Source organism: Ailuropoda melanoleuca, chromosome 13 (assembly GCF_002007445.2).
Source record: "Ailuropoda melanoleuca isolate Jingjing chromosome 13, ASM200744v2, whole genome shotgun sequence".
NCBI lineage: Eukaryota > Metazoa > Chordata > Mammalia > Carnivora > Ursidae > Ailuropoda > Ailuropoda melanoleuca.
In genome coordinates, this window is record NC_048230.1 from 37773082 (window position 1) to 37792192 (window position 19111).

General features: G+C 47.9%; 1 protein-coding gene across 8 annotated transcripts in view; it reads right to left on the bottom strand.

The window, feature by feature from the left end:
• The window catches only part of SLC39A11 (solute carrier family 39 member 11), a 590263-nt gene that overhangs the window by 367526 nt on the left and 203626 nt on the right, over positions 1–19111 (bottom strand). For all 8 annotated transcript variants that reach the window (XR_004619757.1, XM_034641028.1, XM_034641031.1 and 5 more), the window contains exon 6: positions 14598–14768. Coding sequence is in view for 7 of the 8 variants with exons in the window: in XM_034641028.1 (XP_034496919.1) it covers positions 14598–14768 (171 nt within the window). In the remaining variant the exon portion in view is untranslated. The remainder of the gene's footprint in view (positions 1–14597; positions 14769–19111) is intronic.

Here is a 19111-nt window from a genome sequence, read left to right on the forward strand (position 1 = left end):
AGCAGGAAAAGGTATAAGCTTACAGAAGGTGAAGGGAGACACACACGCACACTCACTACACAGGTGACTCTCCAGGCTCCCAGCAGGAGCGAAAATTGCCACTATGGACAAATGAAGAACCCTTTACTTATGCCTGGAATGCCCCGGGGGGGGAGGGCACTTGGGGCGCCACTGTGTGGACTCCAACTCTACCATCACGGACATGAGAGCACAGAGCAGATGTGAACTTCCGTGTTCAACAAGGGATCCCTTGTGGATGACCCCAAAAAGGAATTTTTTTTTTCTGAACTATGAACACCAGAGTTGAGAGTGAAATGTCTGGGTTTTTTGGTTCCTGCCATGTGAAACATGCAAATAATTCAGAGACGGAGGACAGAAAGGGGGTCATTGCTACTGTGAATTTCCAGAAAGATCATCTCAATGCCACACAAAGAGAAAAATTGGGGCCAAAAATGAAAACTCAGAATTCAAAAAAGCTCAGTTGTGTAATACAGAGGGATTGGGTCCTGGGGTCCACACATCTAAAACAAACAAAGCCATTAAAATGGCTGCTGAATTCTGTCTCTATCAGAAAGTACTCACTGGGTCGCCTGGGTGGCTCAGTTGGTTAAGCGTCTGACTCTTGATCTCAGCTCAGATCTTGATATCAGGGTCATGGTTCAAGCCCCATGCTGGGCTCCAGGCTGGGCATGGAGCCTACTTAAAAGCACAAAAAGTGTTCACTGACGGAAAACAAAAAACAAAAAAACAGTGCAAAACTCAAGCCTGTTCTGTCCACTCAGGTACTAACTCGGCTGTGTCTTCAACAGCAAATTGATATTTGTCTAAAGCACACATAGAAAAGAAGATACTTTTCTTCCAGTTGTCAGAGCAAAAATCCTTTACTCTCTGTCCAGCAACTTGGAGAAAAACAAGGGAATTTGTGGCTTGGTTTCCTTGACAACCTTATCTTCACTCCAGGCACCATCCCCTGTCTCTAAGCAACAGGGCACTCTTTAGAATGACAGGGAGGTAAAACCCAGAGCTTATCCTGAGCCCCCAGGGACCAAGCAACCAGGGCAGAGCATGCCCCTCACGGGGCACAGCCCAAATGGCATGGAAAGGTGCATGGCCCCAAATACCCTCACCAAACCTCATACGCCAGCCGGCATCCCCCCACGTCCTCAGTGTCTTAACATTCCACCTCTCTACTCTCCTCCCCCTGGCTTTTTCCTCTGTCCTCTGGAGGGGTCAGTGGCTGAGTTCATCATGTACCCCACTCCCGACAGGGAAGCCCTGCGTGGCCCCAGTGTGAAGGGGAGGCTGCCCCTTGAGCCCAGGGCCCGGGAAGGAAAGCTAAGATGCCTCTGTGACTTGCTGATCTTGCAAACGAATAGCCTTGCTGGAGAAAAGCATTTGATTAAAAAGCAGACGAGAGAATATGCCTCTGTTGCAGGACTGACACTTGGGAAAACTTTGTTTGCACCTGAAAACAGGAGTCAGAGATTTTTTTTTTTTCCCCACCAGCACGCCCCTACCTCTTGCCTAGCATCTCTGCACCGGGAAGGATTTCTGAGAATATAGGGAAGAGCAAATGAACAACATCTCTGGAAACGACAGCTCCGAACTTCAATCAGAGCAAGAGAAGATGAGTGCACAGCTCTGAGGCTGAAAGGAAATGGGGATCTGGGAGGAGAAGGGGCGCACTAACACTGCTTTTAACACTGTATCCGATCAGCAGGGAAACTGCTCTCTCACTGGTCCCTTTACTCCTGGGGGGAGGGGCGCTCATGTCCAGGATCCACGTTTTTCCACATATCACCTGTGGGAAGGTGGGGCCGGAATGATTCACCTCCCTCACAGATCTGAAAATCACAATTTGCTAAAGTACAACCACACAGTTTTTTTCAAAATAAAGTAAAAGCTACAGATTCTGAGTCCCAGCTCTTGCTTAAGGGAGAGTTGGGCTAGTTTCAATTGCTATCATTCAAAGGCAGTTTCCGAATTCCAAATTCCATGAGCTTTGAGTTATTTTCTAATTAAATTTTTCCGGTAGTGCATCAGCAAGACAAATCTGTTTGAGACTCCTCCTCTCCTTGTGCATTCCCCCCCCCCAGTAGAATTACTGACTAAAAGGGGCAATGAATTCCTTTTTGAGCGCTCATGTGAGTTCCACTTCCAATAGCTACTTGGCTGAAGGGGAGGGATCCGTGCTCTACAAAGTTGACTGCGGCGGGGCTTAAGCCCTGGGGACGGGCTGGGGCCACCCCTGGGGTCAGGAAAAAGAAGAAGTAGGGGCAGGAAGATCTACTAACATGCTGGCAATTGGCAGGACGGCAAGAAGAGGCACAAAATCCAAGACAAAAGGGAACGGGGCCCAACGTCTACGCCCAGAAGCTACCAACCACTGCACGAGCAGGTGGAATCGTGACTGACCAGGATGAGCTCCCGCGTAAGGATGTGGGGCCACCCTTTGGGCAGGTAATATATGCAAAAAACACAGGCCAGGGGGCTGCCTACTCTCCAAGGGGCTGAGCCGTGGTAGGACGGGTGGTTCGACATGGCTTGGAAATCCAGGTGTTGGAGGAAGCTTGGGTCCAACACAGCCCCCCACCCGAGGGGCTTCCTACAGATGAGACTCACCAACTTCCACCCCCTCGTGTGTTCTGTGGAGAACAGCCTCCCTCTTCCCGTCCTCTCCCTCGGCCCCATGCTGAGCTCACCACTCTGAATGTGTGTCTCCAGGCCAATAAGAAGAGAGGTGCCCAAGGCCTCGGAAGCTGTTTCAGGCGGGTCATTCACACATCTCTGTCAATTACCACCCGGGAAAAGGAGTAATTACCCTTCCACTGAGCGAAGAGTGAGGCATGGACCTACAAGTGCATCTAGGTATCATTTCACTCACTGTATTTAATCACAGAAAGGGAAAGAGAATGGGATTTTGATTTCAGAATTCATCTTTGGCTAATTGTTATTTGCAGAACTCAAGTAACATTTTAATTATTTTCAACTCCACACCATAACAGCTATCAAGGGAATGGCAACAAAATAGAATAAACAGGGACTTATTAAATACATAATTAATGTGCCCTAAAATTCGCATATATAAATACAAATGAGCTGGGACTATTAGGAAGTCTGCACCCCCAGTATGATCATCTGATTAAACCGGTTCTATCTGCTACAGCTTCTGAACAAAGGAGGCCATCTCACCAGGGGACAGGGACTCATCAGCAGGTGAGACATTCCCGGAGGATTACCCTGCGAGCAAAGGCTCAGGGTGTTTCATGAACCAGTTTTAGAAAAGCTACAATCCTCTTTACAGTGAAGCCAAGACAAGTTGAGCTCTGGGGGTAAAGCCAACATGGATCACGTGAGACTCTGCACATAACAACATCTCTGAGCTAGGGGCCAGTCTGCAGTAGCAACTGTCCTCGGTGTGGCTTCTCCAGAAGGAGGAAAGGGTCTGAAGGGATTTCTCATTGCAGCCTTGGCCTAGGGTGGAGCCGCCCCCGCTGAAAAGAGCCACAGGGATGCGGTTCTGGTGGGAAAGATGCCTCCCCATATGGACTGATCTGCCTGGCCCCCTGCAGGAGGGTCAGGGCTGTGCCTCCAGATTCCTCCCCCTTATCTCATTAACTCGCAGGAAGAAAGAGAACAGTGGCCTTGACCCTTCCCGCGTGCTGCTGTGCCCTCGCATTCCTGCTGCCTCCTCCGCCCCCTCTACTGTGTGTGTGGGGGAGGAATTAATGGCAGCCCATCAGTCCTCCAAGGCCTGGGTTCAATCCCAAGTCAGAGGACAGTAAATATTATTGTTTAAATCACCCAGAGCTAAAAGAAATTACGCCCTTGCTCCGGAGCCTTGCACTTGTTTTGACTTCCCACGAAGATGGATTCCTTCTGCACTGCATTATAATATGTGGACGCATAAACGTGACCTCGGCGGTCAGACTGGAAGCCCTTTTTTTGTATCTCTCGGAGCATCGAGATCTGTGTCATGGGACGTGGCAGCCACTCGCTACATGTGGCCAATGAAGAACCTGGAATTTGGCCAGCGGGACAGAGAAGATGAAGACTTATATTTCGTTTTAATTAATTTAAGTTTGAATTTGAAAACTGAAGAAGTAGAAAATATTTTTTCTCCACTATACACAGCTTTGTTTTGGTAGGACTACATTTCGCTTGAACCATTAAAAATTTAGCATCCAAAGTGAGATGTGCCAGAGCGTAAAATACACATTGGCTTTCAAAGACTTAGTGTGAGGGGGAAAAAAAAAAAAAAAGAATGTACATTGTCTCAATTTTTTATAGTGATTCTATGTCGAAATAATACTGTTCGGACTATTTTTGGTTTAAAGAAGGTACATTTTAAAAATTAGTTTCACTTGCTTTTTACTTTTTTTTTTTTTTAAAACCTGGCTACTGGAAAGCTGACAATAGGTCCGTGGCTTGTGCTATATTTCTACTGGACGCGGGGGATCCAGCGGCTTCCCACATGGAGTGTATCGGTCGATCGTTTCATTGAACACTATAGACAGATGACTCCATTACCCTCGCCTGGTCCCCAGTCTCCGTTATAACCAGAAGAAAGCATTTTTCAGGCCAGGTATCAGGATTAGAAATCAAATCTGTGCCCTGGACAAAAGAAAAATGGGGAAAAAGGAATAAAATCGTGTGTGCCAATTAATGAATCACGTTCCTCCTTTTGAAATGGATTAAAGTGCAGTACAATAGGTTGTGAAAGGAGAGAAGGGCTCCAAGGATGAGACCATGAAAATGCACTTCATCTCATCACAGCAACTTCTTAGCAGACAAGGGAGAAAAGAAATGTTATACACAATAAATTATGAATACTGTGTCCACGAGGGAGGCAAAGCTTTCTCAGGGAGTGCATTCTACAATAAATATCTTACTTGAGAGCATTGTGGGATGGACTGGGCATTGTCCCCAGCAAAAAAAAAAAAAAGAAAAGAAAAGAAAAAAGAAAAAAAGTGACAGTAAGTGCTGGGGTGATTTTCACATGACAGTTAATGTCCTTCCTTTGAAGCTCAACTGGAGGCAAGAGAAGGTGTTCTGTGAGAGGGCTAGGCTGGCACAAACCACTATGCTGCCTTGCTCGGGGGACGGGTGTGTGCCACTCAGAGGAGAGGATGACAAGCTCATCGTTGGAGCAGCTCTTTCCATTCCCCTGACATCAGAGGCGGTGACGAGCCCGCTGTGATTTCTCCACACGAGCCGCCCCCTTCCACCCCGTGCTGTCCCCCATTTGAACCAAGAAGCCAGGTCAGAACGGATGGGAACAAGATAATGGTACCACAGAGGTACTGTACTACCCTTAATTTTGAAATTTAAGGCATTTTATTCGCAATCTATGTTTGACACACCCCATGGCTAAGACCAGCTGTCTCAGGAAACAGAATGCCTCTCCTAAATAGAACTCAGCCCAAGGCAAGCTTGGGTAGGCTCTAAATATTTTGTGGAGTTGCTTTTTTTTTTTTCTTTTTGCCAAGGGTCTAGAGCAGTGCCGTCCAATCGAACTTTTCTGTGGTGACGGCATTGTTCTTTATTTGTGCTATCCAGCACGGTGGCCACTAGCTGCATGTGGTTGGCTACTCAGCACTTGACATGTAGCTGGGTATGACTGAGGATCTAAATTTTGCATTTTGTTCAAATCTGGTCAATAAAAGAGTAGAGCATTTGGTGGCTCTGGGATCTAAGCCTTTCTGACTCCAGAGCCTCTGCTCGTCTGTCCCACTGGCTACCTAGCTGCTGTATCAGACAGTGCGGGTCCAAAAGGACTTAGCAACACCACATTCTAGCTGATACCTGCCTGGCCAGAGTAGAAAGACAACTGGAATTTACTGGAAACTTTGAGTCTTAATACAAAAATATGTTCAAATTCTCCTGCCTAATTTTTTCCTTTAATTTACATAATAGGTAGGAGGATGACATAACCTCATAGATGTGGAAAGGAGTCTTAATTTTAACCCTAGGCCTCATGCAGCTTGAGAGCACAGCTCACGTGGTCCGAAGGCCAGTCAGTAGGGCACAGGCATGGGTCTGTAGCTGGTGGCAGGAGCTGGCAGCCAATCTGAAAGTTGCCCTGTTGCTTTATGGAGATGGGGGTGGGGTGCGGTGGATCCTACAGGAATCCCAGAGTTACGACTTCACCCTTGGGGCATTTATGCCAGTTTTCGTGCTCAAACCCAACAGCGTAATTGGGGAGCGTGCCACCAGCTTCTGCTACAGCGCACACCCAGGAGCACAATACGCTGAGCAAAATGTCATCCCAGACAGGAGCCTGAGCTAATTATAATGTCAGGCTTCCCACTGAGACACAGATAATTAGAGGAGAATATTACAGTGTTTCCCAACTCCTGGGGTAAATGAGAAGCCTCTTCAAATGTAACCTGCTGGAGATAGAAATTAAAGTGGCTGGAGACGTTCCCTTCGGAGACCACCAAGGCCAGCACCAAACCATCTTTCAGGATCTGAGCAAAGTGAAGGCGCAGTAGGAGGGAGAAGGGGCAGGGGGAGAGGACCAGGTATGAGGGAGTGGACATCTTTCAGGCCCCACCGTGTTCTAGCCCCCGTGAATCACACGTCATAGCAGGTGACACGGTGAGTGGCCCTGCTGGTGGCCGGCACTTGAACCGCAAGATGGATATTATCTCCAGCTTACAGCCAGGAACACTGAAACTCCCAGAGTCCTACCTAAGGTCACCCAGCTTGGAAAGCATTTGGTGGCTCCAGGATCCACGCCCTTGGCCTTTCTGATTCTAAACCCTGGGCTTGTCCCTTCTCCCCAGATCACCCCCCTTGACAGGTGAAAGGGCTGACGATCTGCCCGGGTCCTGGACGGTCCTCACTGTGTGGAGGCCGCAGTGGTGACAGCGGGAGCGTGGGGGCTTGTCTCGCACAGAGGTGGTTCACGTTGCCCCCGCCGAAATCTCCTTGCTGTACTGAGCCACGGCACCTGGAGTGATAATCACACCAACATGCTGCAGACGTTAACATTTAACGTGGCAAGCTTCAGAAAAAGGAGAAGCATTTCCTGAACGTCTCTGTAAGTGGCTCTGGAAAATGCCGTGGTCCGGAAGGAAGGAGGCAGAGCTCACCATAGCGGGAGGTGGGCTGTCAGCAACGGAGGACGGAGCATGAGTCAAACTCTGTCCGTGCCTGCTCATGCAACCTCCAGCCTCCTCTTCAGCCTCCCTGGGTCTCGGTTTCTAAAGGGTAAAGCAGGGGTATAAATAGCTAGCTCATATGCGCAGGGCACTTAAGAAGGCCCTGGCTCCAGCACTAACGGTGGCTTTTGTTACCGCCGCTGCACTGTGGCCTTGAGGGGTGCTTCGAGCACTCCTTACCCGAGCCTGGGTCTCTGGCTTCCAGTTTCTGGAAGCAGAACAATGTGAAGGAGGCCTGTTGCTTCAGTGATTTCACTGGACAAGTCCCTGTCTAATGACAGAATTTTCTATCCAGTCTTGGTCCCAGGAAAATGAAGAGTCAGAAAGCTGTCCTTTCTAAGCTCCTGGCCCCTCCCTGCCAGCTCCAAGCTGCCCTTGCAGCACGTGGACACCACGTGAGGGTAAAGCGGATGCCCAGGCTCGTGCCGCCAACAAGTGTGAATGCCACCTTTCATGACAAAGGAGATTTTGTGACAAAGGAGACTTGGCCGACAGGACTGTCCTGGGGAGCCTGCTTCTCTCTTTCTCCCTCTTCCTCTGCCCCCCTCTCATCCCTGCTCATGCACTCACTCTCTCCCTCTCTCTCAAATAAATCAGTAAATAAATCTTAAAAAAAAAAAAAAAAGCAGGAAAAGAGATTAGACACAAAAGAGAAAGCAATGTGACCACAGAGGCAAAGACTGGAGTTAGGTGTGGCTGCAGGGCCAGGGGGGCCAGCAGCCTCTAGAAGCTGGAAGAGTCAAGAACAGACTCTCCCCACGAGGGATCATGGCCCTGCCAGCTCCGTGACTTTACCCCAGTAAAACTGATATTGGACTTCTGGTGCCCAGATCAGTAAAAGAACGGGTTTGGGTCATTTTAAGTCACTATGTTTGTGGTCATTTGTTACGGCAGCTGCGGGAAGCTAATACGATCCTTCGTTGTCTTCCCAACCTGTCATTAAAACAACTCCTATAAGATTATCTCTGGCATGAAGGAAGAACTGTTCCTTTTTTGGTAACACCCTTTTTTGGGTGTGTTTTGGGGGTTGGGGATGTTGAGGGGGTTAGGGGATGGAGGGTCTCCTTCCCAAAACCATTTTCATCCTACGAGTCGTTCATTATAGATTAAGTTGGTAAATCTCACAAGAACATAAAGAAGATAAAAATCAGCCACGGTCTCAGGAATAACCAGCCACTGTTAATATTTTAGTCTGGAACTGGTGGGGTATTTTTCCCTGGGGGGGAAAGGAGCCCTTCTGATTAAAATGTCAAGCATTTCATGTAAAGCCACGAAATGCAGCCTAATAGGAACTGTTGATGAAGACAAGCCAAGTAATTAAAATCAACTGTCGTGCTGTTCTGGGGACACAGGCAGTGACCCTAGGTCACTCCAGGTCACGGCAGCAATCAGCAAAGTGAACTTGATTCTTGATTCTAATGAGAGGAAAATAAAAAGCATGTGACTCAGCTCGCCTCTTCTATGGATTAATAAATAATTTCAAATGCAAAGGAAAGCCTGCCGTGTCCCTGAGACCCAAAGGAGTTGCGGGCCGTCCCTTAGCCCATCTGGTTGGCCAAGGGAGAAGGGGAACTGAGACCCCCCCCCCACGCTCTCGAAGGACACCCCCTCATCCTGGGATGAGGCTCGGTACCAAGTGCGCCGGTCGTTCCACATGCTCGAATAGATACTGAGCTCCAACAGGCAGCACGTGAGCTCCTAACAAGCAGACAGCATGGGGCTCCTTGCAAGAAACTCCACCAATCGGGGGAAGGGAGACACATTTAAATAATTGCCATTCAGAGTGATAAGATCACGACAGACACAGACACAGGATACAGCAGGGCGTCTCAAAGGAAGGGATGATTAACACTATAAAATACATGAAAAGAATATTGTACTATCTGTATTATTTTTCACAGACTCATCCAGTGCCCAGGCTGAAAGGAATCACAGTGATAATTTAACATATGTGTGTGCGCGCACACATACACACACGCCCTGAATCACCAAATGGAGTAGTGTTTGAAGGAGATAACCTCTGGAAGATCCCGTTAAGCTCTAAATTTAACTTTCTGGCATACAAAGCAATGCTATAGTGCACTGTTGAGACCATAAGCCACTCATGAAAAGAGATTAGTAAGAACTCAATTGCTAGTTGATTTTTAATTCCACTCCGACGCAGAGAGGAAGCTTGTTTTCCGAAGGCCTGGGAACCTCTGGAAGGCTCAGAGCCCTTGAGCCTGCATGATATTGCATGAAAATCACTTTAAGAGACAATGCTCCAGAGGCTACTGAGTTGTTTCCACAGAAAACATGTCCTTTCCCCAGGACATTTTCCAAAGGACTCGAGCTCCGCAGCCCTCCGCCCATGCCCACGGGCCAAGCCAGAGGAGGGACGGGGAATGTGGAGGGGAAGCATCTCCACGTGTGGAGAGTTTGTGTCCGCTACACAAGCCGGACGGGCTCATGTCTGATGGTCCCCATCAGTCATGAGGGTTTCCTCCCAAAACATTTAAACTGCTCACATGACCGTGCCTTTGCTTCTCGAAAGTGGGGATTCTTCCCTGCTTCAGGGCCATGGACGGTCTTCAGGAGGCCCATGAAACACCCAGATCTGCCTGTGGGGGGCGTGTGAGGGGGACCCCAGCTCTTCCCAGGTTCTTGAGGATGACGACGAGCCACAGAAATTTCAGAACACATACATCCCTGCACACGTGTATTAAATGTTAACCCATTGCCCCGTGTGTGTGTGTGTGTTTATGCGTGCCTACGTGTGTGTCCTCGCACGCCAGGAACCTCCGGAAGACAAGACACTTGCTAACATAACAAACTCTGCTTTTTACTTCCACATTAAAAAAGAGAAAATTAACAAAATGTCATCCCCAGGACATATGAAACTGAATCAGCAAAGACAAAAAAACTTCAAAAAAATCAATGATCCTTTTAGTCATTATGAAAAGTCTATCTTAAAACCCAGAGTCTCAGGGAATGTCAAAGGTCTAGTTAAATTTTTAATACAATATAAAGGATAATGTTAAAAAAGAGACCTTTTCAAAGGTAAGCTGGCGACAGACAAGCTCTCGAATATGGTTCCCATCAAAGGGCAGGAAGCTGCTGCCTGTAACAGCGGGAGAGCGAACTGCTCTGGACGGGAGTTAGCGGCCTGAGGCTCCGGGGATGGGCCCCAGGGGGCCTCGGAGACTCGTCTACTTGCAGTTAGACCCTGGTGATGTCATCGGCGCTAGGGCTTGCAAGGACACCTATGTGCCAGTGATTCGCATCCGGTCCAGGCTTCTCTCTACAGCCCAGACTCTGCTCCTGTCTCCCAATTCCTACATGCAACTACCCGATTGGCATCCCCCCTTGAATGTCTGCCAACAACCAAAACTCACTGTTCAAAGCCAAGTTCTTGATTTGCGCTTCTAAAACCTGCCCGACGGAGTCTTCCCCATCCCCGTTGGTGGTGACTCCTTGCTCACAGCTGGTCAGCCCTGGAACGTCGGGGTCCTTCCTGGCTCCCGTCTTTGTCCACACCCCCTGTCTACTGCATCAGCAACCCCACGGCTCCACCCTTAGCGGACACCAGGATGGGGGCCTTGTCAGTGCCTCCAGCACAACCGCCCCAGCCTGAGTTACCTATTTGCCACTCACATTCCTACCGTGACCTCTGCCCGGTCTCCCCGAGGCCGCCCTTGCCCCTCCTGGGTCCAGTCTGAATTCAGTGCCTACAGAGAAGCTTTGAAAGCACAATTCAGGTCATATGCCTCTCTGTTCAAAACCCTGGGGTGGCCCATCTCCCACAGTAAAGAGGAAAATCCTAACAATGCCTGTGAGCTCCACCTGGGGCAGGGCTGACCTCTCTGTCCTCACTTTGTGCCTCTCCCTCCCACTCACCCTGCTCTGGCCATGCTGGACTCCTTGGAGGTCCAGACGTGCTTATGCCTCAGGGCCCTTGCACTGGCTGCTCTCTGCCTGGAACATTCACTCTGCCCCAGACAGCTGCATGTCTGACTCAAATGCAAGGTCTCAGTGAGACTGACCCTGACCACTCTATTTAAAATTGCAACTCCTTTCTGTAACACCTTAGCATCTCATCAGCCCTGCTGGACTTGTCCATTCTTTAGAGCACCAACCACCTTCAAACATAGCATATAATCCACTTATTACTATTATGTTCATTGTCTATTTCCTTGCTATAATGTTAGTTACAGGAGACTATGGATCTTGGTCTGTTTTATGACTGATGTAACTCACGTACCTAAAATTTATTACTCAAATGCAATTAATAAAAGGCAAGACTGGGGAAGAAATTCACCCTCAAACTTCTCAGTCCAGGCAAGCCAGCTGCTCCCCAGGTCACGGACCATTTACACTGGGCTTCTGATGAAGCCGACTGAGTTGAGGTTCCTACGAGCCACTCAATCCTCATTTCAAAACACACTTCTACGTTCACCATAATAGGACACAGGTTGAACATGAACTCGGGAATGCCAAGGATCCAGAAGAAGGTCTGTTGTCAGGGAAGAAGTAACCTTTGAATCTGTGCTGACAGCGGATCATCAAATGGTGGTGTCATCCCATACACCTTCCTGCTAACACGCTTTTGTTTCTGGCCTTAATCAAAGCTCTCACTGAAGTCAATAAACATTAAAGATGCGAACTTTGACTCTTCCTAACCTTCTGTCAACATGAACCAGGAAACAGTCCCAGTTGAGCACATGGAAACCCAGAAGGGTAGTGGCAGGTGGGAGATAGGAAGGGTGCCATCAGAGGAAAGCTTTTTCCCAGCTTCTCAAAGCCCAGTGCTGTGAAATCTGGATTTTAGAACACTTTTGTATTCTTCAGGGACACGAGAATCACCATGGAACACCTCAAGCCAGTATAGTTATCTTATGTGACTGTAAGCCCAATGGACAGATCTTTATTCATTTCCAAATGGTTAGAGAAGAAGCCTTGAATGGCAGAAAGATAGCTACTAACTATTATGATTGAAAAGACAAGTACCTTCTCTTCCCTACTGGTTAGTATTTAACAGGTTGAAGCGACTATGGAGGTTATAAGCCCTAGGTCTCCCAGTGAGCTTGCTGAGACTCTGGGGGTGAATGTGGCCAGACCCTTCCACCAGGACAAATCTGCTTTGGTCAGCTTTGTGTGTTGGGGTCCCCCATAAGACTTAGTCTCAAGGAATACTGAATAGCAAACTCTAGAAAAACCAGAGAGTCTGCCCATGACCCAAAGGGAGAAAGCCAAGAGGGAAATGAGAGAAACATGCTAAAGATAAATTGGGGGGCAAACCAGCCTATACAATCACATGATAGAAATTCCTAAGACCAGGATACAGACAATAAGGACCGTGCTTCTCATCTAGGGGAAGACCTGAGCTTTACTGGTTGGACACGGAGGGCCTGGCTGGCTCAGTTGGTTGGGCGGCTGGCTTAGGTCATGATCTTGGGGTCCTGGGATCAAGCCCCATATCAGGCTCTGCGCTCAGTGCAGAGTCTGCTTGTCCCTCTCCCTCTGCCCCTCCTCCCTGCTTACACACTCTCTCTAAAATAACTAAATGGGCGAAATCTTTTTTTAAAAAGTGATTGGAAGCATAGTGTTCTAGACAGGTTTAGTATATACTGGTATACATAACATATCAAAGTTTTCATTCTTTAAAAATGACCAAAAAAACCAACCAACAAACAAGTCCTCATTGTGTAAGCAGAAGAATATAGAGTTACCCAAAGAGGAATAATTTCAGTTTGGCTGGTTTGCTCCCCCAGTATTGAAGCCAGAGGGTCATGGAACAACACCTACAAAAGCCTCGAAGAGAAGAATGTGAGGGGAGGGGTGACGGGTTGGCATTATGAACTGTGCAAGGGCTCAGGTAATATATCACCCAGGGACACTCCCTTAGTGAGGTTATTCCTGTAATTTGAGTTCCGGCACAACCAATGATGGGTCAGAACGTTGAAGAACTCAAGCCCGAGGAAGTCACAGCTGGAAGGGAGGACAGGAGTATTATTAATGCTAATAACCGGTACCATCTTCCAAATGCCCGTGCGGCCCAAGTACCTCACCAGGATCTGTGTATGCGTGTGTGCCCACTACAACATCTCATTTAAGTATCAGAATAAATGGGGCGCCTGGGTGGTGCAGTCAGTTAAGCGTCTGCCTTTGGCTCAGGTCATGATTCCAGCGTTCTGGGATCGAGTCCCACATCAGGCTCTCTGCTCAGCGGGGAGTCTGCTTCTCCCTCTACCCTCCCCCCCAACCCCCACTTGTGATCTCTCTCTCCCTCTGTCTCTCTCGAATAAATAAATAAATAAAATCTTTTAAAAAAATATCAAAATAAACGTAATTCATTTTGCAAATGATATCCTNGGATCTGTGTATGCGTGTGTGCCCACTACAACATCTCATTTAAGTATCAGAATAAATGGGGCGCCTGGGTGGCGCAGTCGGTTAAGCGTCTGCCTTCNTTCTCCCTCTACCCTCCCCCCCACCCCCACTTGTGATCTCTCTCTCCCTCTGTCTCTCTCGAATAAATAAATAAAATCTTTAAAAAAAATATCAAAATAAACGTAATTCATTTTGCAAATGATATCCTGGTTCTCTCAGTAGTAACCTTATGCCCATTTCACAGATGAGAAAACCAAGGCTCAGAAAGCTCGAGTAACTTCTCCAGATATACTAGTGAGTAAGTGGCAGAGCTGGAATTCCAAGATGTGACCCAAGGAGCTCCTCGGGTTCCCTCGATTTATTTATTTATTTATAAAGATTTTATTTATTTATTTGACAGAGATAGAGACAGCCAGCGAGAGAGGGAACACAAGCAGGGGGAGTGGGAGAGGAAGAAGCAGGCTCCTAGCAGAGGAGCCTGATGTGGGGCTCAATCCCACAACGCCGGGATCACGCCCTGAGCCGAAGGCAGACGCTTAACCGCTGTGCCACCCAGGCGCCCCCCCTCGATTTATTTTTTTTAAGAATATCTTTATTCTTTTTTATGCTTACCTGTGTTTTCTTGTTACTCTAAATGAGACATAATATTACTTTTAAAATAGAGCGCCAACACATTTTGTTCAATTAAAGTAAACCCAGAGACGCAAAGCAAATTACTGCAGCATGCTAAAAAGGATAGGACCGACAAGGGCATTCTAGACAGGTGTCCCCACAGGGAGAAGGCAGGTAAGGTAAGCATCAGTGCTAAACTGTACGGAACTCAATACTTTAAAAGGGCATTAGCAGAACCAGAGACACCCCACGCTTATACAGGCTGCCCCCCACAGGGATAACACAAGTTAAATACAAACTCAAGGAAGATATGCGTTCTGTCCCTGCACCCCTCAAAAAAAGGATCCATATCACGATTGTCCGCGCCCCTCTTCCTGCCAGGCAGTTGAGCTGACAGTGACCTTCCCTTCGAGCCACCCACCGTAGGACCGCGCGGGGGCAGGGCCTCACCTGGAATGTTGTGGATGGTGATGGCCAAGATGAGCAGCGCAATCCTCCTCCAGCCGCCGCTCCCAGGCTGCGCCGGGTTCCCTCGAGGAGGCACCAGGGCGGCGGGGCCCTGGGGAAGGCCAGTGGCCACCGCTTTCTTCCTCTGATAGGCCTCGCCGTTCTCGCTCTTGTCTGAGCAAAGAGAGAGGGACAGGGAGAGAGAGCACTTTGAAAATGTGCACACGGGTGCCTGGGCAAGCAGCAGCAGGAGGAAGCTTTCCACCCTGGGAAAGGGTCTGCTCCCTAACTTCCTAATGGGCTGTGTGTCCTTCCGCTTCTTTCTTTCCCCTCTCCCTTCCTTTACCTACTCACTCATTCATTCCACAAACACTCATCAAATAGACACTCAGTGCCCGATGCACAGGGACCGGAAAGGATAAAAAAGATGAAACTGGGGGTGCCCTAGCAATGCTTATGAGGGAGAAACAACAGTGAGCGGTGATTAGGAGCTCAGATTCTGAAGTCAGGCTGCCGGGCTCACTGCTGACTCGTCCACTTATCAGCTGTGTGGCGTTAAACAAGCCGTTTACCCTCTCTGTGCCCTGGTTTCCTGAGTCATAAAATGGGATAATAATGGTACTGTCCCACAGGACTGTGCAAGGATTAAATGAGAGGCTCCAGGCAACTGCTTAGCTGCTACTAAGTGTGCAGGTGTGGACTGTGGTGGCTGTCACGTGGTCCCTCTCTCCCTACAGCATGACACCGTGGGTGACCCTGCTCTCCTGGTCTCGCTGCCTCATGGGAACCCACCCACATGCCAGGCCCAGCCAATCAGACTTCCTCCCCAGAGACAGGGGGACTGGAGTGGGGATGGGGCCAGTGATTCAAGTTCAGATTCTCAATCCAAAAGGTCATGTACAGCCTGACATTCCACGCACGAAGGGAACAAGGAAGCAGCTTGACAGATGATAGAAGGAAGCAGATACAGAGAGGCATGCAGAGATGGGAAGTCATGCAGCCGGCCAGCCAGCCAGACTGACACAAAGACAGACAGGCAGACAAATAGCAGACTGAGTGTCGCAGGACATTCTGACCCTCACGGGCTGACTTTGGTACCCTGCCACCAGACTTCCAGCTAACCCTCCCTCCAAACCTTCCCCTTGGGGGGATATATCTGAAGGGTGTTGTTTCCTAGACCCAGGTGATGCCAACTACCCGTGGTCTCCTAGGTCTGAGGCGGAGCACCCAGCCCACGGTGGTGCCTGGCATGGGATGCGTCTGTGCGAGCGGCATCCCGGAGCAGCAGAGCCTTGAGCAAATCAGTGGATCTAAACCATTGTGCATCAGCACTGCTTTTGAAAGTACTGTGGAAGCTATGATGATCTCTCCAGCAAAAAAAAAAAACCAAAAACAAAAACAAAACACCACAACAATTTTGAAAAAATGTTTGAATCCTTATAGACTCAAGGTCCTTCGACTGAGAACATCATGCAAGACGAATGCTATGTTAACCATTGTTTTCATAACCCATGGGCCCAGGCCCCCAGGGACACAGGATGTTGTCCCTCTGTCTCTCTGATGATGTAACTGGCCAAATCTACCAGGGCCCAATGATGGAAACTCAGTCCCCAGTGAATGCGGCAACACTAATTAACAGATCACCAGCCACAAGAGCTTTAAAAAACATCCCCAAGACATCAATGGAAATGATCTGGTTGAATTAGCACAGATAGGCAAACCCTCATCCGCTAAGCACAGAAAACTTCAAACCTCTGGAGAAATACCTTCTTCCTAAACCCCGTTTACAAAACATACGATGAAGAGCAGTCGGTGACACCTGTCCACTATGTACTAGACATGCACACGCAAGATCAAAAGACCGATCCAAAGCAGGGAGAGAGGAGGATCTATTTACTTATATTTTCCCTTCCTTCTTGTTTCCCAGAGAATCAGAATGGTTGGGGAAAGAAATTCAATTATCATCATGAGTGTGACAAAGCTTGCTAAGAATTCGGATCTGTTTCTTTACTCATTTACGCAACTAGCATGACTTCCTTTACGTGATTAATGCTGAATTTGAACACGAAGTAATGACTCGACATGGGGTAGCATCAGCCTTGGCATGCAGAGCAATCAAGGCCCATGGCAGCCCTTCTTGACAGCCCCACGAAATTTAAGAAAGAGCCAGGTGGTTCTCCCAGTCTTGGCAGATGACCCTTCCGCTCAAAGACATCCAAAACTAAAGGCTATGACTGTCTCTAAACCTATCCACACTCATCCTGCCTCCCTTTTATAAAGCTGCAAATGTAACTCCATTAAAGAAAAAGCCCCTAATATCCCTACCATAGTGACTGTCATTTGTTCCTACCCCTTGTCCAGTCCACGTATATTCATGTGTTGCATATTTGCAGTCAGTGCAAATGGTGAGGCGAATAGATGCAGCATCACACTGCCTGCCACCGGATGTAACTCTGTCAACCACAGGATGTGGCTCTGCCAACCATGAGGTGTGGCTCTGTCAACCACAGGATTGTGGCTCTGTCAACCACAGGATGTGGTTCTCCCAACCATGGGATCGTGGCTCTGTCAACCATGGGATCATGGCTCTGTCAATCATTAGCCACAAGTCTTCAGGGAAATGCTGTGTCTGTGCCACAGTGCCTTTGTACTAAAATGGGTTTAATAATTACATCTTCTTGGGGCGCCTGGGTGGCTCAGTTGTTAAACGTCTGCCTTTGACTCAGGGTGTGATCCTGGGGTCCTGGGATTGAGCCCCGCATCAGGCTCCTCTGCTGGGAGCCTGCTTCTTCCTCTCCCACTCCCCCTGCTTGTGTTCCCTCTCTTGCTGGCTGTCTCTCTCTCTGTCAAGTAAATAAATAAAGTCTTTTAAAAAAATAAATTAAAAAAATAATCACATCTTCTTAGTAAGGTTATTATGAGAACTAAAATATAGGTAAAGTGCTTGGCACAGTGCCTAGCACATGAAAAGCACGATGAATATTAGCAATCCCTATTGATTATACATCTTTTTTTTTTCAAAGATTTTATTTATTTTTTTGACAGAGAGAGATAGCCAGTGAGAGAGGGAACACAAGCAGGGGGAGTGGCAGAGGAAGAAGCAGGATCTTAGCAGAGGAGCCTGCTGTGGGGCTCAATCCCAGATCACTGGGATCACGCCCTGAGCCGAAGGCGGACGCTTAATGACTGAGCCACCCAGGAGCCCCTGATTATACATCTTAACATACAGTTTCATATTCCACTTGTTTCACGTAAAACTACAGAAATATTTCCTACATTTCTCAGCCTCTGTGACTCTAGTTTTTAAAGCCTTGAGGGAATTTTGCTTCGTTCTGAGCCCATCATTTACAAAACCATTTCTCTCTATTCAAGTTTGAATGGTAGCTCTTTCCCAGATATGAAAAGATGCAGTGCCCCGTCTTGCCACATGGGGGCACACTCTTTCTGCTCCCTCCTGCCCAGAATGGGCACCCACTCAGGGGAAGTACCTTCTTGACCTCAGGCACTAATTGTTTAATGGCTTCATGATTCATACAGACCATGGGAGCATAGGGCTGACCAATCTTAGGAAACGCATCCCAGCATGTGAGGAAGTTTCTATTGCAGACAGGGAATCTTTGTGCAATGATCCTTGAATATTCCATGTGCTTGCTTATAACTCATCGTTGGCCAACAACTGGTTTTGCTAAAATTGAACGAGAGTGGAGATGTATCATGGGTGCATTTTACAAATGTAAATGCAGTACATGCCTTTGAAGATAAAACATGAAAATTCCCTTCATGTATCTATCACTCCCTTTCTCCCTTCCATTATCTTTTCAAAGTGATTTAGGCTTCGAGCTCCCAGAAAGAGAGAGGTGCTTGTTGAAAATTGTAAGAAAATTTAATTCTTGGCTTTTGAAGTTCTGGGAGAGGGGCAAGTCTTGGTGGTTTAAGGGAGAAAAAGGATGTTCAAGGGGGTCATTTTGACTCTTCGAGATTTTTGCCTCAAATGCTGTCTTTAGAATCCACTGGGCGCTTGAGACGTGACTCAGCCATCAGGAAGTGGGAAGGTTTGAGTGCTGGAGGGTGGCGATGGAGTGGTCTCTCTCTCCATGCAAACAGTGCAGCCAAGATGACGCTCATGGTGCCTTCCCTGGGGGAGAAGTTCCTTAGCTTCCCAGAACCCTACAAGGCTACACACCCATGAGTGTCCTTTGATCCCCCAGAAGCCCTTGGAAATGTGCTGCAAACGTGAAGTCCTGGCATAAAGCCAACAGCACGCCATTCATTTAAATGTTGCCCATTTAATACATTTGATGGGCTTCAGTAGTCAAGGCAGGGTTGGCCAGCCATTTGACCCACCTCACCATTGGGCAGGTGCCCGAAATACAATATTCCTGCCAGTAACCTCATTCTGACTATAAAGATATAAGTGCATATCAAAGCAACCTTGGAAACCCTATAAATATACAGAAGAAAATTTAAATTGCACATAATCATATCACCTAACTATATATATATATATATATATATAA